Here is a 22382-nt window from a genome sequence, read left to right as displayed (position 1 = left end):
GCCAGGTTTCGGTGAGAAATAAAGCATCCGGGACGAGGTCTTGTAATAGAAGTTGAAGTTCAATGGAATGTTTAACCATCGAGCGGCAATTTAATAGATACATTTTCTGGGGGGGATCAGGGGATTGGACCTTACCAGTGTGGATCTTGAATTGGCAATGAGAGCATCCAGTCAGTCCAGTTGCAACGTCTATTGAATGTATACACTTTAGGGCCATGGGGCCTGCCAGGCTTCGTAGCGTCAGGGCGCTGTAGGTGAGGGCGTCTCTCGGCGATTTACCAGGGGTTGTGGCCCCTTGGCCCAGTCGGGCGAGGACGGGCGCAGACGGGCTTGCCTTTGGCACACCTTCGACGCGCAGGCGGCGCACCCGCTGTGCGCGCCCGCTGTGCAAAATGGCAGACAAAGGTCGTTCGTTCCTCACCACCGCCCAGCCCTCCTCGGCTGTAAGTGGGGTAACGGGATAGTGCAAATAACAATTTAAGGCAAGTCAAGTATTTTAAAAAGTTTTGCTAAAATATACAGCACAAGTCTTCCCGGCTTCCGCCTCAGGAAATAGAGTTAATGTGAATCCGCGCGCATGGGCAGAAGCGCGACTTTTGTACTTGCCGGGGCGATGGGCAGGGCAGCTAGACCGCTAACCCCGAGCCTCGAGCAAAATGGCGGACAAAGATCGTTCGTTCCTCACCACCGCCCAGCCCTCCTTGGCTGTAAGTGGGGGAACGGGATAGTGCAAATAACAATTTAGGGCAAGTCAAGTATTTTAAAAAGTTTTGCTAAAATATACAGCACAAGTCTTCCCGGCTTCCGCCTCAGGAAGTAGAGTTAATGTGAATCCCTGGTAGGTTGACGGCTCAGACAGAGTGGAGGGGGACAGGTGAAATATTTTGCAGTTAGAGCTTGGTTCATTGGAGGACAATTAAGGTTTTCTGGGTGGGATGGTACAATACATTGTCATTTTACCTGATGAAATGTTGTGTATGGTTTCTGCTCTTGATTGTTTGGATTTCTTTAAAATCAATACAACTATATTTTTTAAATAAGAAAAATTTATAGACTATATAGAGGACAAGTATTAACTACTGAGTACACACATTCTTTGTGGTAAAAGTCTATGTGGCAAAAAGGACTTCAAATAATAATCAGGGGAGTCATTGAGAGTAGTGAGAAGTAAAGGAACAGGACCCGTGTTAATTAGGACTGGCTACTCACATGCCTGCTCGATCCAGATCGAATGGGGTCAGCTGAAGGTTGCATAAGGTGGGGACTAGGACACAAGAGGAACAGTGCTGCAAAAGGACAAGCTGGCTGTTGTCCAGCTCCATGCATGTCATAACCAAGCAGCAAAAATCCCATGCTGCTTCCTAATTCGAGGGCTTTGTGACTAATTTTCTAACCTGGACTTAGACCCAGTGGGAAGGTAATGCTCTATCACACATACCTAGTGACTTTTAAATGCCGTCTTAGGGCCCGATTACAACTTTGGCGGCTCAGCGACATGCCCCCCTCGCCACTGCACTGCCTAAGCCTTGGTCAGACCGCCCACCAGATTAGGCGTTTCCTCCTGTCTGGAGGGATATTTATGTTTTTTGGACGTTCCCACAGCAATGCCCTAAAAATAGGCACTGCATTGGGAATGCCAAAAACAGTTCCTGCACGGCAGGGACTGAAAAGTCCATGGCGTGCAGGAACTGGTGTGCATGCACATAGGAGGGCACATGGCATGCCCCCCTGTGTGCATCCACAGGCATGAGGCACTAGGGGGCCCTCCAGGCTCCCCTTCGTTTCTTCTCCGCCATGGGTTTCCTAGCGGTGGAACTGCCATGAAAACTGTGGTGGAGAAGTAACTTGTAAAATGCTTGGTGGGAACAAGGCGGTCCCATCAAGCATATTTCTGCCTCCTGACTGCTGCAAAACCACCAGAGAATGGCGGTTCCCTTACGTGTGCGGCAGGGCAATGGCTATCTGACCACCCTAATCATAATAGGGTGGTCGGGAGACTGCCGCGCCATGCCCCCACGAGCCTGGCAAACCGTGGACTGCCAGAATTGTAATCGGACCCCTTAGCAATGAGCTATGCAGGCTGTCAAGTACCTCCACCCACATTCTCTGCATCTCAGGTATGTACCGGTAGCAAAATACTCAGTGCACACACAGTGGAATTTAATATATTTATAAGCTGATGGTCTCACATGGTAGGGGGGTTTGGACACGATTGGTTTTCTAAATCTGTGGCAGCAGAACACCTGAGGAATGAATACCTGCTTTAACACCCTCTGCATGCTCCGTAGGATCTACAAGTGGATCCCCACTGAAACGAGAAGAACAGTCACCCAGGCCCTTGTCAGCAGCAGGTTGGACTATGGAAACGCCCTCTATGCAGGAGCCTCGGCCAAACTCCTGAGACGGCTCCAACGCATCCAGAACGCCTTTGCATGCCTGATCCTCGACATCCCTTGCCGCAGCCACATCACACCCCACCTGAGAGACCTGCACTGGCTCCCGGTCAACAAGAGGAAAAGCTTCAAGCTCCTCACCCACGCACACAAGGCACTCCACAACACCGGACCAATGTACCTCAACAGACGACTCAGTTTCTACACCCCCACCCGCCAGCTCGCTCCGCCGACCTCGCCCTCGCTACAGTCCCCTGCTTTCGAAGAGTGACCTCAGGCAGCAGATCGTTCTCCCACCTCGCCGCCAAGACCTGGAACACCCTCCCCATCCACCTACGGCAGACCCAAGACCTGCTGACCTTCAGAAAACTCCTCAAGACCTGGCTTTTCGAGCAGTAGCAGCATCCCCCACCCCAGCACCTTGAGACCCTCACGGGTGAGTAGTGCGCTTTACAAATGATATGATTGATTGACTGATTGATTGATTGAGGAATGGCATATGTCATAGATGTCGTGCTTTGCACAAGCTCGAATATGTTGGTGGTTATTCATTTACATTTTAAGTAGATATGTTTAATTAAAGTTATAGAATGATAGATGGGTAATAGTGAATTATGGGGACGTTTTTCACCGGGGGGGGGGGGGATTCTGAGTAATATCAAATAAACAAGGAGAGCGAAGGTCAAGTTGTCTATGATGCCACTCAGAACCCTGGGGTCAAAAACATCCCTGTAATTCACTTTTTATCCATCTAAGATTTTATGTTAGGTATGGCCCCAAAATCATCTACTCCTGATATCAACCGCTACACAATAGCAGAGGAGTGCGGGAGGAGCCATTCATAACATGGTCTCGGTTACAAATCCTGGTCCCTGCAGAAAAAAAACAAAAAAAACCTCACCAGCCACCCTTGACCAACCCCCCCACCACCCAACCTGCCTTCCTTCCTTCCCTCTGCTGCATCTGTGCTTTCTGCTTTCAGTCACAGCAGACAAGCACCTCTGCAGTGACAGGCTCTCCGAGGGATCTGACAGCCTGGCCTGAAATTCCTTTGTGACATCACAGCAGGGGGTAACCAGTTTTTTTATCAACTGCTGCTATGTCATAGCAGTGGGTAAAGAGATTCAGACACTGAAGTAAACGACAGAGGCGCTCTATGAGAGCCATACATAACAAGGTTATACACGACTTTGTCACCAAACCTTCCAAACAGACCAACTAATAAATAGTCATATGCAACGCAATAGCGATTTCCGCTATGTGGCCTTATAACCTGTCCTTTCCAATGTTTCACATAAAACAAGGTAATAGTGGTCATGTGTGAAAACAACTACATATACTAATTCATGAAAATATGGCAAAAGACCAGGCATAAACGTATGGGTGTCAAAACAACTGATCAAGGAACACCAATAATAGCATGGATACCAAGCTTACTCAACTCACCACTGACTATGTAACAAATTCACAGCTTAGCAGGCAATGGCTTCCATAGTCTGGAAAATGTATCGAATGCCTGTGCCATCTGGGAACCATCTGGGGTGCAAGGGCCCCTGAAGGTGTGGTGACACGGTAGGGCATCTCGCATTTGAATAGCAGGATTGTGTGAAATCCGCAGTGCCAGAAGAAGCTCTGAATATTCTGGCTCTTGCTGATGTATTAACATGCCTACTCGTACGCATCGGTGTCATCGCAGAGCATTTATTGTTTACAAATAGAATTGCCAGCTAATTCTTTTGCTCCAACAGCTATAGCCTACTCCTTAAAGAGGTGGGATTGACAGGTTGCCTACACAATCCTTAAATGTGCACATTATCGATAGTAACCATGATTATAAAAGCTCCTTAGAACCCAAAGTGGAGTTAAAGTCACAATTACTACCTCGACTCAAGAAACATAAACTTTGCAAATTGATTAAACAAATAAAAAAAGTCCATGTATTCAAATTTGACCTATTGGATACACTTAAGGAAGACTGGAAAAAACGATCAAAGCACAAAAGGGGCGCCTGCTAAGTATTACTGAATATCAAAAAAGCAGTGGCACAGGAGAGTTAATATGGGTGCGAATACAAGCAATAACATGTTCTGGCAAAACGGATTGGTGTCACTACAACGCGGTTTATAACAACGCATTCCGTTACATCGGAATTTTTACAACGCAGGATCCATTACATCGGATGCCATTACAACGCATGGCATTACATAGCAGATGCTATTACAACGCATGGCATTACATCGTAAGTATAGGTAAGTATACCTTTTTAAAAAAAAGTTTAATTAAGTTAATTTAATTAATTTAATTTAATTAATTTAATTAAAATACATTTTAAAATAGTAATTAATTTTATTTAATAAATTTAAATCTATTTATTTAAATTAATTTTAATAAAAATTGTAATTAATTTTATTTAATTAATATAATTAAATTAATTTAATTTAAATATTTTTTGATTGTAATTAAATTAAATTATTTAAAATAATGTATTTAATTTAATTATTTTAATTAAGAAATGTAATTAATATAATATAATTAATTTAATTTAACCTAAAAACACCCCTGTACCCCAAAACCCAAACCCTGCCCTGAAACCTAAAAACACCCCTGTACCCCAAAACCCAAACCCTACCCTGAAACCTAAAAACACCCCTGTACCCCAAAACCCAAACCCTACCCTGAAACCTAAAAACACCCCTGTACCCCAAAACCCAAACCCTACCCTGAAACCTAAAAACACCCTTGTACCCCAAAACCCAAACCCTACCCTGAAACCTAAAAACACCCCTGTACCCCAAAACCCAAACCCTACCCTGAAACCTAAAACACCCCTGTACCCCAAAACCCAAACCCTACCCTGAAACCTAAAAACACCCCTGTACCCCAAAACCCAAACCCTACCCTGAAACCTAAAAACACCCTTGTACCCCAAAACCCAAACCCTACCCTGAAACCTAAAAACACCCCTGTACCCCAAAACCCAAACCCTACCCTGACACCTAAAAACACCCCTGTACCCCAAAACCCAAACCCTACCCTGAAACCTAAAAACACCCTTGTACCCCAAAACCCAAACCCTACCCTGAAACCTAAAAACACCCCTGTACCCCAAAACCCAAACCCTACCCTGAAACCTAAAAACACCCCTGTACCCCAAAACCCAAACCCTACCCTGAAACCTAAAAACACCCCTGTACCCCAAAACCCTAAAACCTAAAAACACCCCTGTACCCCAAAACCCAAACCCTGCCCTAAAACCTAAAAATACCCAAACACCCCAAAACATACCTCAGTACCCCAAAACATATACTCCTATAATCATACTTATTTAAAAAATTACTTACATTAATAAATTTAATTTATAATATTTAAAAACATAAATAAATATTTTTATTTATTTTTATTTATAATTAATAATAATTAAATCAATTATATAATATTAAATAAAATAAATAAAAATTATATACTTACCAATACTTACGATGTAATGGTATGCGTTGTAATACCATCTGCTATGTAATGCCATGCGTTGTAATGGCATCCGATGTAATGGATCCTGCGTTGTAATAGCTGCGTTGTAACAGCATTACGACGTAAAAGTTGCGTTGTAAGTGATACACACCGGCAAAACCCATAAGCATGGTGTTGCTCCCAGACATTTGGATTTGTCAATGCTTGTTTTATTTTAACAAGGTTTTTTAAAGAATGTAATATTGTGGGAGCTGGTGGGCTCGCGCCACTATAAAGAAATAATTGACTAAAAGCAAGAATATTTATGATTTCAGAAAGCCCAGATTACCGAAGTAGTCCTGGTCACTGAAGGGAGCTACTTTGTGGTAATTGTGCTCCTTGTGAAAGAGCCATCACAGAGCTGTATGAAATAGTGGGTGAGAAAAAATATGTATGGCACACCCACAGACAAATGGATTAAGAGCGCTAATTGAAGCTCTTATAAATAAGAATATTATGAAATCATCTTAATAAAACTCAAATTTCCCTTGCAGCTTAGAAACATGGACATAACTGTGGTGGAGTGGGTCCCTCTCTCTCCTGCGTCCTTTTGCCAGTAGTGTTCTGTAGTGTTTTATTTGTGCAGGTGGAGGGGAGCAGCACTCGTTTTTGGTACCAGGACTTATTTTACAACATTGCATGTTGACCCCGAGAAAGAGAGAGGAAAGCAGTAAAGGCAAAACAATGGGACATGAGATTGACATGGAACCAGAAGCAAAGGAAGAAAGCAGAAGGGGTAAACCACATGGAGCGGTAATCCTTATCCTCATAGTGAATTTACTACATTGCCACTCAGACGTTTTGGCAAATTCAATTAGGTATTTATGAGTTTGTGACGTTGTACTACGGGAGTATTATTTCACATTCTCATAAACGCCTTTTTGTATTGGCTCGTATCCCTCAATTTCCAGATCACGATTAGTAAAAGTGCAAAAAGGGCATAGTCCTTTCTATTTGTACCATTAGTATAAGAATATTACCATTTTAGATGATTTGGGGTCATTTCACATACTCTTAAATGCCCTTGTGAAATACCCCTAAGTGAATAAGGTGAAAGCCACGGGAGTGAGCCATTCCACTCAGTTTCAGTTAAACTTGATACTTCACCCACGTTTTCTAGGATGGTTCATATATTATTTTCTTTATTCTTCAAAGGAGTCATAATATGTTTATTATAAGTAGGACCTAGTAACAAACAATTAAAAAAGCACTTGATGAATTCCGAATTTTAGCTGGGTGTGCTCTTTGCTGGTCAGGTTCCCTGTAACCCAATAGGGTGCCACTCACATTAACTTGCCACGCTCGCTTTGGCCCACACAAACAGTACATTGTGATTTTTGGTTACCTAGAACAGTAGACAATAGTTGAAAGTATGCAGGCAGACGTGGCTCTTCTTACCAGGTGGTCTTTTCTCTGGAGTACTTGATGCCTGGCACTTTTCCCATCCGCCTCACCATCATCCGCAGCCGGCTGTTCCCGGTCAGGACTTTAACGGCACTTCCCATAGTGATGCTCTCCAGGCTGACCCCATTGACCTCTGTGATCTTGTCCCCCACGCACAGACCAGCGAACTCTGCAATATTAAGTTAAACAATTTTAAGAGTTATTTTGAAAACCAAGGTTTTGCAATTAGGATGTAAAAGAAAAGCAATTAATATGGTGTATTTAACATTTTATATTAGAAAAGAAATACAGGCAACAAAGTGCTCTATAAAAAATACAATATTTCAATTTTGTAAACACAAAATAATCAGCCCCCCCCCCTCCCCCTCAGCAGCATCACCAATTCAGCATTCAGTTCCGCTACCTTTCCAGTATCCTGGAAGCACACCAAAGTCAACTCACTTCTGAAGAAACCCACAGGGGACCCATCAGACCTCAAGAACTACTGGCCCACCTCACTCCTCCCCTTTCCGGCCAAGGTACTGGAGTAGGCCGTCAGCCACCAATTCACAGACTACCTGGAATCCAACCACCTGTTCAACCACTCCCAGACCGGTTTCTGCTCAAACCACAGCACTGAAACCGCCCTTATAGCTGCCACGCACGACGTCAGAGCCATTCTTGACCACAGCGAATCAGCAGCCCCAATCCTCCTCGACCTACTAGCGGCCTTCAACACAGTCTCCCACCACCTCCTCATCCAAAGACTTCACCGCATCAGCATCCATGACAACGCCCTCAAGCTACCATCCTCTTTCCTCACCGGGCTCACTCAGAGACTCCGCCTCCCACCGTTTATACATTCCCCAAAAGCATCATCTGCGGCTACCCTGGGGCTCCTCACTCAGCCCCACACTGTTCTACAAGACGCCACTAGCACACATCGCCCCCAGACACAGCCTCACTATTATCTCCTACGCAGATGACACCCAGCTCATACTCTCCCTCAGCAAAGACACGGACACCACCAGAGCGAACTTCAAGAACGCCATGACTGACGTTGTCAACTGGATGAAAGCCAACTGCCTCAAACTCAACTCAGACGAAACCGGAGTTCTCCTCTTCGGAAGACCCCCCTTCGATGGGACCACTCCTGGTGGCCCCTGCCCCTGGACTAGCCCCCACCACCAGCTGCAGTTCGTGCAGGTAAGAGCAGTGGGGCCGGGTGGGGGGATTTTGACAGACGACGACGAGGGAAAATTAATTATTTATTTATTTGTAAGCGCACTACTTACCCGTGAGGGTCTCAAGGTGCTGGAGAGGGAGGGGGGTGGCACTTTTAGTTGTAGGCAATAATCAACCTTTTTATAAGCTGTAGTGACCATACTTCCGTAACACGGTCCTTAAGTATTAAAATAAGTGAAATCAAAGACAAATTGCTGGCACCTAAATTAACTGTAGCTGGGAAAAATGGTATCAGTATAAAATGGACAGGGATAAATGAAAAACTCTGTTGGAGACTGTGGTTAAAGACAACAGAGAAAGCTTCTTTGTCTGCACTGACATTGATTCTTCTCCTGACACGGATATGGCTGCGTATGGTAAAATCACAATGGATATAGCCTCTAATTTAGGAAGGGATAGTATGGCTAATAAGAAGCAGACCAAGGGATGGTTCAATCAAAGTCAAAGTCAAAGTCAAAATAAGCTTTATTCGGTTTTTAGTTTAAAACCATAAAAGCAACAAGAAAAATACATACGTACATAGATAACTCATTATATCATTTACAAGATTAAGAGAAATCAACTAAGAAAAATAAAAATAAGAAAAATAAACGAATAAACGAAAAACAATTTAACTAATCAGCTAATCAAAGTACGTGCATAGTCAAGGCTGAATAAAAAGTGCGCAATTAATAGTACGAGGTACACGGAATCCCCCTTCACCAAGAAAAATGTTTCAATGTTTCAATGACATTAGACTGGGTGACAAATTGTACCGGGGGCCTGGATAAAAATCATGCAAATCCCAAATGCAAATGGGGCCATCATCTTCTTTATGCTGGGTGGAACGTAAGTAGGGGGCAATGTTCCTATCCTTAAACTTTATCAAAATCAGGTCCCCTGAGATGGCTTTGGGTAGCGTACCTAGCCACCCCACCCTCCTAACACTCAGGATTCCGCCATCTAGTGCAGGTGGCAACGGTCTTTTGTGTTTTAGCCAGAAAATGACTTTATTAAGCAATTCCTGGTGTGTTTCAGGTTTTCCATGACTCAATGCAGGGACCCCAGAAAGGACAGTCACGAATGGGGCGGCTTCGGGCGGTAAATTAATGCAATGTCTTCTTTCTGGTATGGTCCTGGGAGCTCTATGAGGTGCAAGTATGGGGTTAGGAGTAGCATTCCGGCCACTTGGAATGAGTTTAGTAAAGGTGGGTTCAAGAGTTTGAATTTTTCTGCATGCAGAGGTCTTAGGTTTTTCATAGTTAATAGCAGAAGTAGGGCGAGTAGGTGAACCAATTTTATCGGATGATGAGTAGTTCTTTTTTATTATTATTGTTTCAATACGGGTTAACCTGTCCCCTAGATCGTTGATTTTTATAATCAGCGGTGATAATGCCGAGATTAATAATTGCTCGAACTGGGCCAGTAAGTTCTTAGGCGGTGTTGGTATAGTAGAGTTTGAGGGGCAAGGTGAGGGGCTAATGCACATTTTGTCCGTATCAACATTAAATAGATTCCCACCGCTGGCATTATCTTTGTCCTCATCATACTTCCTTATACTGGATGATCCTTGGGATAGAGTGTTGGTTTGAACATAGGTTCTTTTGGGGGATAACGGTACTTCCAGGAGGGTGCAGTTGAGTTGGTCAGCATCTCTACCCATTTTCAGGGGGGTCAAAGCGTCCGGGACATACTTTGTGCCACAGAGGGCGTTCAGCTCCTCCCAGATAGACATGACTAGTGGAAATCAGGACTACATAGGAGACAATGGACCATTGAAATGCAGAAATTATCGGAAAATTAAAAATTTCAGTACCTCCTCCAATGGAACCAAGAGTGGTGGCCCGTCCCGTCCTCCTCTGGCCTCTGAGGGCCACAGAGGGCCCGCCCTTTGCCCGGGCTTAGCCCGGCGTCCCGCTCGCGTCCCGCGAGGTGGTGCAGAGCGCTGTTTGTAGGCGCCTCCTGGCGCTTGTGGGTCGTCGGGAAAGCAGCGCCGCCGCTAAGGCAGCCGGGAGTTGCAGTCCCGGGGCGGCGGCGCTGTCACAGCAGTGTCAGGACTCCTGGCGGTGGCGGCGTGTGCTGAAAAGGACTCCCTCGCCCCCAGCACAGGTAGGTGTGTGCCTCCCCCCGCTCCGCCGTGCAGAGCGCTGTTTGTAGGCGCCTCCTGGCGCTTGTGGGTCGTCGGGAAAGCAGCGCCGCCGCTAAGGCAGCCGGGAGTTGCAGTCCCGGGGCGGCGGCGCTGTCACAGCAGTGTCAGGACTCCTGGCGGTGGCGGCGTGTGCTGAAAAGGACTCCCTCGCCCCCAGCACAGGTAGGTGTGTGCCTCCCCCCGCTCCGCCGTGCAGAGCGCTGTTTGTAGGCGCCTCCTGGCGCTTGTGGGTCGTCGGGAAAGCAGCGCCGCCGCTAAGGCAGCCGGGAGTTGCAGTCCCGGGGCGGCGGCGCTGTCACAGCAGTGTCAGGACTCCTGGCGGTGGCGGCGTGTGCTGAAAAGGACTCCCTCGCCCCCAGCACAGGTAGGTGTGTGCCTCCCCCCGCTCCGCCGTGCAGAGCGCTGTTTGTAGGCGCCTCCTGGCGCTTGTGGGTCGTCGGGAAAGCAGCGCCGCCGCTAAGGCAGCCGGGAGTTGCAGTCCCGGGGCGGCGGCGCTGTCACAGCAGTGTCAGGACTCCTGGCGGTGGCGGCGTGTGCTGAAAAGGACTCCCTCGCCCCCAGCACAGGTAGGTGTGTGCCTCCCAATTCAATCACAAATGTACTTTGGCTAATCAAGAATTAAAAAAAAGCCTTACACATAAACCCCAACGATAGGTCGGAAGTTAAGCGATTCAGACTAAAATATAACCAAGCCTTAAAACGGAGGAAGGAAAATATACAAGAGTAGGCCTGGTCCAAAGTGAACCAGGCAGCAGATACAAGGGACTCCGTATTATTCTGAAAGGTGGTAAATTCACCACTATGGAAAAATGAACAAGACACTACAGTTGTAACAATTATTGCCCCTTGTGATTGGCTAATACATTTCCATAGAATCTTTAACACCGCAAGTAATAATATAGGAGAGTCCGCCCATAAAGGTCCTATCACTTTACAGCAGATCAGTCTAGATGAGGTTATATTGGAAACTAATTAAATAAAATGTGGTAAGGCCCGGGACCTGACGGGGTCCTGACAGATGCAAACAAAGAATAAACAATGTTATGGGCACCAATATTAACACAGGTCTGCAACGCGTCTGCTCAAGGCTGCATCCCAAGTAAATGGATGGATAGTAGAATTGTCCCAATATTTAAAAAAGGCTATAGGAGGGAAGTGAGATGCTACCTTCCCTTATCCCTTCAGGACTCCTCTGTTAAGATAATGAGGAGAATAGCACTTGAGAGACTAGAAGTATGGGCTACTGACAATAACATCTTGACAGGCTCTCAATATGGTTTCAGGGGGGATATGGGGATGGTGGAAGAAAGTATCAATTTAAATCTACTTATCAGCAAGTACACTTTAGCCAAGAAAGAACATATCCATCTCTGTTTTGCTTACCTAAGTTGCCCCTTCAATTGTGTAAATCATGCTAAACTATGGGAAACAATTACCAAAATGGGTGCCCCTGATGACACTGTATCACTCTTGTCACAAATATACAGAACACAGACTGCAAGAGTAAGGCATGGGAGGGAAGGTGAGTGCACCCCTAGTTTTTAAGGTTTCTAGAGTTATTAGACAAGACTGTGTCCTTGCGCCCTTCCTTTTCTCATTGTATATTAATGAGAAAGATAAAACCCTCCTAGAGTTGAACACTGATGCCCAGAAAATAGGCCCCCATCTGCCTTTGCTCCTGTACGCAGATGATGCAGTCTTACTATCCAGAACTGTAATGGCTTACAACAGCTGAATGATGCTTTTGTCTCGTACATGGAACAAAGGGATTTAAAACTAAATTTGACCAAGATGTTTGTGATGGTCTGTGGATGGGGGAGGGCCAAGAAAAAGAGTCAGTTTGTGAGGGATTTTAAGTTGGCTGAGGTCCAAAGATTCTCCTATCTCGGTATGTTGTTTACTTACAAAACCAATTGGGGTCCGTATATAGAGCAGACAAGACTTAAATTAATTGGAACTGTGGAGGCTATTTTTAGATTTTCTAATAAGATAGGTAGTAGATCCATACATGATATACTCAAACTATACAGCAGTGAGTGTATACCAGTAGCAACATATGGTGCTATAATGTGGGGCAATGCCAACTCACTCACATTACAAACCTGTGAAAATGCATTTTTCTACCGCCTGTTAGCAGTACCAAGGTCTACTTCTGTGTATATTTTACATAAGGAATTGGACGCACCATTTGTCGCTGATACACAAGTGAGAGCTTTATGTTCCTGGTATAACATCTAGTGCAAGAAGGGAACAAAGTTTACCAGGGACATAATTGAGGATTGTTTAGCCTTTAAATACTATACCAAAATTCCATGGTTAGCCTATACGGTAAGTTACTTAAAGATGTTGAGATCTGTCAGTGATAAAACCTGCAAGAATACTACAATATGGCAAAAAAATAAGTCAAAAGGAGTTATTTGGAGCAACAGTGCCAAGACAGAGATAGTAGAGAAGGGGAAAAAACAAGTGTGTCAAGATATCTGTCTAGTATAATCTCATGAGGATTACCTGAATACCTAGTCAAAGTAACAAATCTGCAAGATTATTTCTAGTTGACAAGTTTGCGGCTGCGCGCAATTCACAATCTGGTGGCATTTCCAAGACATAAAAAAATGGAAGAAAATAATTCATAGGTGTCCATGCAATGGGAAAGCTACCCAGTCTACGATGCACTTTACGCTCTTTAGTAGGTTTTATCAAGAAATTAGACAGACATTTCTACAACCAATTTTTGCAACTAACTTTTCTTTTATAACGATACAATGAATTTTATATGTACTCTTGAAAATTAAATAGTGTGCCAAGCTGTTGCAGGTGATATTACCCGGGCTGTAAAAAGAAGGAATCCCTTGTACATATGGATACATTGGTTTATGAAGAAGATTGAAATATGGTTTTAGAATAATAAGTCATTTTCACTTTGAGATAGTTGGAGGATTTTTAACAATGGATTTTATTAATTATTTTATCAAATGAGTTTTTAAATTATTATGCATGGAAGTATATTCAACATGTTATTCTATGATGCTTTTTTTACGGACTGTCATTGTTCTACAAAAAGATTTAGACTAAAGTTATTTTGAATTGAATTTACCACCTTTTCCACAGGAGTTTTCCCATTTTGAAGCTTTTTGCCTTCTACAGGAACTGTGTTGGGGACCCCTTCTCCATAGCCCATAGTTCAACCATGTATGCTGGTCGGGACTGGCTCCGAAGTGTAAAGACTAGATCTATTTGTTTGTGACAAGTAGTTGGGTTGCTCTGTAATATGACACAGGATCTATCATTGCTAAGCCACTGTCACATGTATCCTTACATCATTTGGCAAAAGAAACCAGAAGGTGGCCACTGCCCCAAATGATGTTTGTAGCCGGCCCCATTCTTACAGCTAAGGCATGTACAACTTTACCCTCCCCATACTTCAGAATATGATGCATCTTTTGTGTAAAGGCGGTCATCACCACCACAACTATGGGGGAGGGAAAAATGGTTCAGGCGTCAGCCAGCGTATTTCCTGCCCCTTTTCAGCCACCCAAAGTCATTACTAACACCCTCACATTTTGCTATAACCATGAGAGGAATAGAAAAAGGAAAGGGCAAATATTTAAACTAACTAAACTCCATATTCTCTTCAGTAAGTGAATCTTCTCCACTTTACTTCCTATGTAGAACAATGCTGCAGGCCAAGATGCAGATCATCAAACTTCAAACCTGGATGTCCATCCCCACAAACAGTCCCTTCAGGCATTACTAGTAGAGGTTTACTTTGGTAGCTAACCAGCGCAGAATGAATACCTTGGGAACATAAAATTACGCAGGGTCTTGATCCATCAAGGTTGATTCTTCTTGGTCTTCTGGGAAGCTATGTGCCTCCTTGTTGGAGCTCTATAGACTCATGAGGGGCCTGTAACCTTGCTCCAGTCTTCCCTATCCACAGGTCAGTTGTTGACTTCAGAGTCTGTTGCATTTTGAATTTGAGTGGCCATCTGCGCCAGGTGGCTCCCCCCAACCACTTATTTTGACATTGTGCCCTCGGGAGAATCTCGGGTCACATCTGTTCTTTGGTTTGAGGATTGATGGAAATCCCCAAATCCTAAGTGCTGTTTCACCCATCCCCAGACCCCTGTAGAGTGGCAAAGAATAAAGTACGGTTTTGGAAGAGAATTTTAAGTTGTGCTGCAAAGAGTAACATCTAATCCCTGCCCATAACCTTCAGCATCTTCACCACCTCCAATGGTTTGTGCAGGCCTTGCAAGGACTAGGTATAGACAGGGAAAATGAGTACTCATTAGTTGAATTGTACATTATTTTGCTCTCTGGCCGCTGTCAGTAATTTTACCCTAGCGGGGTGGGGCCCACTGTGGCAAGTGCTGGGTTAGCACCTGATCGGCTCTCTCAATGACAAAGCACAGGGACAGTTTGTTCTCCATACCCATGTTTAAATCCATTGCTCCACTAGTTGTGCCAAATTTCCACTGTCTAGATTCTCAGGAAGTCCCCCAAAAATGGAAGATTATTGCTGTGTGTCCTGCTTTCGGAACTTTCAGTTTGGAATTTGAGGGCCAATGTCACCTCCTTTAGTCCGCCCACCGCATATCGCATCTGAGGTCTCAAGAGCAGCCCCTAATAGCAACGGGATGTCCCCTCTTCTGGCAGCTCATCAACTGGCCCATGCACATGGTGGACACAGGCCAGTCACCTCTCCCAAATGGACCACCACACCTCCACCCCAGGCAAGGATCGGGCTACTTGGTGCAAGGATCATGCACCAACGGGCAGGTCTCTTCCTTCTGTGCCACCCAGGCCTCTCTCATCCACAACCCACAGAAAAGGGTCCCAGGTGTGCTCCTAATGTCAAGTACATTCTTGGCCCACAAATGCAGCACACGACAAACAGGCCTCAATGTCCCTGCACTCCCTAGTGAGCAACCAAGTGGCTCAGGAAATCAGGAGCCACCGTAAAGTCTCATCACTGTCCCCATGTTCTGCGTTGCACGTGTAGTACACATTTTATACCCTACTGAGTATGATTAGGGATTCTTTTGAGGAGGCCAACCGGAGCACTACTTAAATGGACACTCCTTGTTTGCTCTTCTGCCAATCCCACCTTACAGCAGCTAACTTTTAAGTGAGTCAGAACCTCACTATTTGAACACTCAAAAATGGAATAAAGAACATCCATCATAACTTAACCTGTCCCAAGGAGAGTGTGAGGCATGCTCTAAGATACATAATACGAGAAACCCTATAATACAATCCCTCTCGACTCCTCAAAAGAGGCAATAAAAACACAGTTAAAAACATGCATGAAACAACACATACCACCTACAACTAGGGGTGGGTGAAGAATTCCACTCTGCCGACTGAGTTCGTGGAGTTTTGTTCTCCCCGCGGAGTGCAGACTTCCAAAAAATCCCAAGAAGTGATGCGGAGTGGAGTTTTTTTCCTCATCTGGCTCGCCATTGTTAAGTTGGTGAGTGAGAGAAATTGCGTGCTAGACTCTCTTCTGGGGAGCTTTCTGAACACCGGCGGTTGCAGCAGACTGCTACCACTCACATTGAGAAAGCTGCCGCTCGCATTGAGGAAGCTGCTGCTCAAGTAAAAAATCTATGCAAGCGCCAGAAAAAGCAGCACTCTCTGGCGCTCTGCATTATGCTGTTCCTGTTACAACAGGGGAGAAACTCTTGGTGCTAAAAATCAGTGCAAACAGCGTGATGTACCGGATGCTGCCGCTTGCAGATTGCTGCGTAGCGAGGCAGAGGTTTTATCAGCACTTTACAGCATTCTGCGTAACGCGACTCCACGATCTCCGCCAAGGCCTACTTATAACCAGTGCCTCTCACCTAGAGCCTCCCAGAGCCAGACTCAGATAATCAATGTGCCCCAACAGCCACAAAGTAAGCACCACCATGATCCAAACTGCTGCTAGACTTCGTACTCCACGTACATCTGCACATCCCTCTGCATACAAAAATAAACTGTCCACACGTTCAAATAAACATTACAGCCCTCTCCGACAGTGTCCAAAGCATTCAGTGTAGAAATGGGTCTTGCACTCATCAAAATTCTGTTCAAATTCAAAATTGTGCCACCTTTCACCCTAACCCTCCTGATAAACAAGTGGCTGGGCCATCTTACAAACCATCCATTTCAGATTTTGGGCTTAGAAAGCATACAAACTGTATTCCTGCCTCTGTTGCCTGGTTCAAAGGAAATGAGAAAGTGTCCATTGATCATGTTAAGAAGCACTATGTGGCCAATTCTGTACAGCATACCCCCTCTGACACCAAAAAGTCTTCAGAGTAAAGCCTCGCTACCTCCCCATACTCTAAAGGAGCAACCCCAAGAAGAGTAAAGTGACAATGACAGCTTGAGTCCCAATCAGGGGATTGCCAAGTCTGCACCGTGTAACGAGTTCCATAGAAGAATCCATTATAGTCATGCCTACTGTTCCAAGAATTTCTATTAGGGTTGTGGTTTACTATGAAACCCCAACAGAGTTGATTGAAATGATGTCTTTACAAGAAATAAGGCTTTATGAAAATGACTCTGAAATTAAAACAAATGAGTTACCATTGCACTTCAAAGCCACTTAACGCCATTGGTTTCTCTTTGCTTATCATTGGTTCCGTGACAAGTATTTAATACCACCGTGGTCCTATTTCTGGATTGCTACAGGAGTGCTTTTCCTTGTTATGTGGCTCATCATGTTAACTGTTGTTTTCAAATTACTGAATGGACACTACGTTCCTGATAAAACTGTACCACTACCCTTGGTTAAAGAACTACAACCTTATTCTTCTTCCCACAGAGCTCGGAGAGGCCTCTCTGTTGCAAACATTACAGCTTGGCGTGTGCCTGATGGCATGGCCTGATTGGATGGTCTGGGTAAGGGTTCCATATGAGATAATGGGATGTACAGGAGATTTTCAAGATGCCATATGTTTAAAACATTTCAATGGAATACATAAATATTCCGGGTTCCTTTTTCAGATGATTGGGACATTAAGACTGTTAAAATATGTGGTATGATTTGCAGGCATATACAACCCTAAATAACGAGGATCTTTATTTAATGCTGATAATTATAAAGAGATGTATAGTTTTCACTAATATGAGGACCATTATATACGCAGAATTATCTAGCTATCCTTGAGAGCTCTAAATTGTACACAATGGGAACACTGCCAGGGCGTGGCTTTCACTGCCAGGCTCTGGCTTCCAAGAGCCACACAACTTTCCTAAAGAAATGCCCTTATTTTAATAGTGCTGACTGGACAGTCCCTTCAGCTTTATATTATACTTATTATAGAGAGAAAATTATTGATGTTGAACTGAATAATATGATCCGAAATGGAATTTATAATTCTGCTATATTATATCCTGAAGGTATAGCCTTATGGCCTATTATTGCAGATACAGGCATGCACATATTTCCTATAACATTTCTGGTCCTCACCTTAATTGCCCAGACCTCCGATATAAGATTTACAACTGTTTCCACATATAGTGTGAGCAGGGCCGGCCTAAGGCATGTGCAAGCTGTGCACCTGCACAGGGCCGCCAAACCCCAGGGGCCGCCACGCCAATATATATCCTTAGATACATATTTGCGTGGCGGCCCCTGGCAGGGATTTGGCGGCCTCGGGCCCCCTACCTACACTCCCTGCTCAGGGCCTCCGTGAGCCTAGAGCCGGCCCTGGTGTGAGTAAGCTGTGTCAACGTTGGTTAGCACATTCGAGCCATAAGGTTGCAAGGATCATTTGACTAGAATTAACAAAAATATAAATTTTTCAGATTTCGTTCCAGGACCGCACCCAGCTAAAATTCAGCATATCGTATTTGCAGTGGCCTATGCCACCCATAATGAATGGCAAAGATATTCCGAATTAAAAACTGCCAAAAGAATTAGACAAACTGACACAGAAATTCTGCAAAAGACATTTAGAGGCCCATTAGGATATCGGGCGGATCGCCAAATGTCCCTGGTTCACCCCCTGCCATATTAGTATGGTGAGGGCACCGTGGCGGATGGAAAGACCGTCCGCCGCTTTTCCGCCGGTCGGATTGCTGGCTGGAAAAGGGACTCAGTATGGTGGTGGTGCCTTGCAGGCACCACCATGCATATTAGGATGCATGCCTGAAAGGCAAGCAGGAAATCTCTGCTGGGGCCCATTGCGGGCCCCCGGGGGTGTGGGGTGTGAGTGGCTGCACCTGGGGGTACCCACGGTACGCCCCCATCATTGCCATGAACATGGTGGCAGGCACTGCGCGGGGCTTGTCACGTTGTACATGGCAATGCACAACATGGGCATTAACATTGCGGCGGGTGCTGCTTAAAGCACCGCCAGCCGCAATGTTAATGTCAAGGATGCGCCCACCAGTGTGGCGGGCACATCCTAATTTGCATGGCGGGACTGCTGCAACTTCGGTGTTCGACACCGTGCTCCTTTGTCCGGCCGCCATCGTAATATGTCCCTTAGAGTCATAGGCATTGGCATGCACACGCTCTCTTAAAGAGTGTATTCTTTAAAGTGTCCTCAGCCCTTGATGTTTTAAAATGGCATTGAAGCATTTTCCAACATGGACATGCTCAGTTTTCAAGCAACTACACAGCTAAATTAGGCATTACAAAATACTCAGAGTGGGAAAGTACCATGGCGGCTCTTAAAGGAAAGTGCGGTTTCCGAAACTTATAATTTGTCTTCACCTCAGGCTATCATGGCTAAAAAAGAAGCCACCAACACTTTATCAAGTGTAGAACAAACTGAAGAAACCCCATTTTCTGAAGCAGAAATGTTACCAATAACATGGCATCTGCATGAAATAATTTCCCTTCTCATTACAACTTCTATTTTCACGAGGGCAAGAAGTCGAAGTCTTTAGGTTGGTATGAAAAAATGCACAATTTCTTCCTACATCGTATGTGGGAGTCACTCTTTATGTTTTCTTGCTGGACTCCAGACAATCCCGCTTTCATAAGCATATCTGATTGTACAAGCCCTCTTTGTCGTTCAGTCCTGTGAGATTTCATTACCTTTTATGGAATTTATACCTGGCAAGCCATGTCTAACTTGCACATTACAATCTTAAATAGTGATTCTTAACTACTGTTGACCAATGAAAGCTGTTGTGGAATAGCACACGGACAACCATATTTGCTAACTGTATCAAAAATGATGAAATGTTGAGGAATAACCTTGTATCTCCAACCTCGCAGTGTGCTTGAAAATGTTACATGACCTCAAATAGACCCAGGCAATATGTGTTTTCATCAACAAAGTAAGCTTGTTGCCATTTTGATACAAAACGGAGGTCCCTTTGACATCTGCGGCAGATACATCTCACTTACAAACAGCCCACTCTGCTTCAGAGGTTGAGCATTTTACAGACAGTATCCTATTCACTTTTGCCCACTATTTTCAAATAATCCAGCATAACTAGCAGTGTGCACTTTATCAAAACAATCGGATCTAGTCTGGTGATGGGATTCAAAGTTGTATTTCGACTGATTCCTTAATTTTTTGGTCTCGCCTGAGCCAGCGCATGCCCTGCCCTGGCGTGACTTTTAGTAAGTGGCCTTCAGAAAATGCTACCACACGAATTTGCTTGTGACCTAGAACTTGCAGTTACGCGCACACGCTTATGAGAAGACGCTGCATCTGCTTTCAATTTTGGCGCCGCGCATGCGACGCTGCATCTGCTTTCACTTTGCCGAGTTTAAAGTGTTACACTCACCGCTGTCGGAGATGTGGAATAAATCCTATGGCTTCAACTAGATGTGTGTAATCTACCTATCGATTAAGGGGAGGGCGAACTGCTTCCCGTTTTTATTCAACTGTGCCTTTGGAATACATGGGTTCACCAGCAACTCTTCATTTAGACATTCATGCACAATGCATATTTCGTTGCACCCCAGGGATTAATACTCGGTAACAGGTTCTCCACTGAGAAACGGCGCCCATTAAAGTGCAGCACGCACTCTCAGTATGATAGCTTCTAGATTTGGCCCGGCAGTGGAGCTTTTTATTGTTTTATATTTATTTGGATGTTGCAAGCAGTCCGTGGCCCTCTGCATTGATTTCTAGCTTCTTCTGGTTTATATGGCGGGTTTTGATGTTTAAATTAAGAACAAAGACTTCCCACCAGCAGTAAAGCACTTTAGTCGACGTGGCGGTTTTCGGAACGCTACTGTGTATTATATTTGTTTTCTAACAGCAACATAAAGGTTTCAGAAACGCCAACCTTTTCGATACAATATACTGCATAATGTTTCCTCTTGGGATACATTGCATAGGCATCGCTAAGGTTTATGGTGTGTGTTTTCGTGAGGACCCCTGTACAAACTACGTAGGAGTAAAATAACCGCAGCTATAAACTCACAGCCCCTGATTAAGAACACGCTTCCGTGGAGACAGCAATGTCATCTGCTTGTGTCTGGAGGAAGTAGTGTGTGCAGCACGGCCGGGTGCCAGCGGCATTCGTCACATTCCTGGAAGTTCGTGCGCCGCGCATGCGCATCACTCGTTTCTATAATCTCTGCACCCATATTTTTCCTGACCCTTATACCTATAACTTCAAGACTCACCCGTCCATTCCCATATTTTCTTCTTTTATCTCGACTTACTCTTCATCTCAGTCTCCCTCATTGCCTCTTAGTTTTTAGTTTATCTTCTTCTTCCCCCAAACGCTTTTTGTTTTCATCGTTCCCGGCTTTGTACATCTCTGCCCCTGGCTGTCACGTCTGTATCTTTCTCTCCTTCTACTTATGCACTTTAAAATCTGGATTGCTATCCTGTCCACGTTGGTATCTATCTTCCCTCCTAGTCCACTTCCCCCTTTCTTCCTTTCCATCATCGTTTTCTTTCGTTCTTCCCTGCCTATTTTTCTCACCCTCCGTCTCCCTTCCCTCATCATTATTCCTCGTCCCTCTGTTTATCCCTCCCCCTTCCTGCCCCTTGTTGGTTTTCTTACTTTATACACATGGACTTGTTGGAAGTCTTGAAACAAGTGAGGAGGTGGGTTGTTGTCTTTTGGAGAGGGTGTGCTGTGACATCCTCGATGTTGGATGTTAGGTGGTGTTTTGACATGGGAGGGGAGGAGTCACATTTTGATGCCTGAGGAAGTGAAGTGATTCTGTGTGCAGGGTTGGGGACCGGTGGCGGCGATTATAAGAAGTTGTTTAGCAGCGTGCTTTGTTTTGTCACTGTTCCTATTTGAAGCTCAGGGTTGGGTGGTTTAGTTCACCCCGCCCCTTCCCACATGCTCTGCCTGCCATTGGTTAGGATCCTTCAAAGCAGGCCTATTATTGCCTGGCTGGCCCACCAGCTCCTGGCAGGAGCTATCAGTAACAGCAGATGTCAATGTTGGGAGCCAGGCTTTGAAAGAAGTCCAAAACAAGCAACGTTTTCCAGATAAACAAAACAAGCATTTGCAATACAATAGGTCTTGCATTTACGTAAGATTAAGCTATTGGCATTGTGAATGACAATGACTTATTTATGTTTTTGTTTTTAATATGCAAATAAAAGGCATTGTCATTTACAATGCCAATAGCTTAATCTCGCGTAAATATTAGACCTATTGCATTGCAAATGCTTGTTGCTCCCCTTGTTTTTAAGTTTGTTTGTGGACTAGCAATCATCCTTTTGATCATTAGCTGGGGCACTCTCCTTCTCTTTATAGAAAAGAACATGTGCCAGTCCCATCACCAATATGGAGCACAC

General features: G+C 44.7%; 1 protein-coding gene across 1 annotated transcript in view; it reads right to left on the bottom strand.

Annotated features, from left to right (window-relative positions):
• Positions 1–22382, bottom strand: part of PDZD7 (PDZ domain containing 7) — a 790250-nt gene that overhangs the window by 632726 nt on the left and 135142 nt on the right. The window contains exon 4 of the mRNA XM_078643641.1: positions 7299–7473. Coding sequence (XP_078499767.1) covers positions 7299–7473 — 175 coding nt within the window. The remainder of the gene's footprint in view (positions 1–7298; positions 7474–22382) is intronic.

This window comes from Lissotriton helveticus, chromosome 5_1 (assembly GCF_964261635.1).
Source record: "Lissotriton helveticus chromosome 5_1, aLisHel1.1, whole genome shotgun sequence".
Taxonomy (NCBI): domain Eukaryota; kingdom Metazoa; phylum Chordata; class Amphibia; order Caudata; family Salamandridae; genus Lissotriton; species Lissotriton helveticus.
Note: the sequence above shows the minus strand (reverse complement) of the source record. Positions and strands in the feature narration are given on the sequence as shown.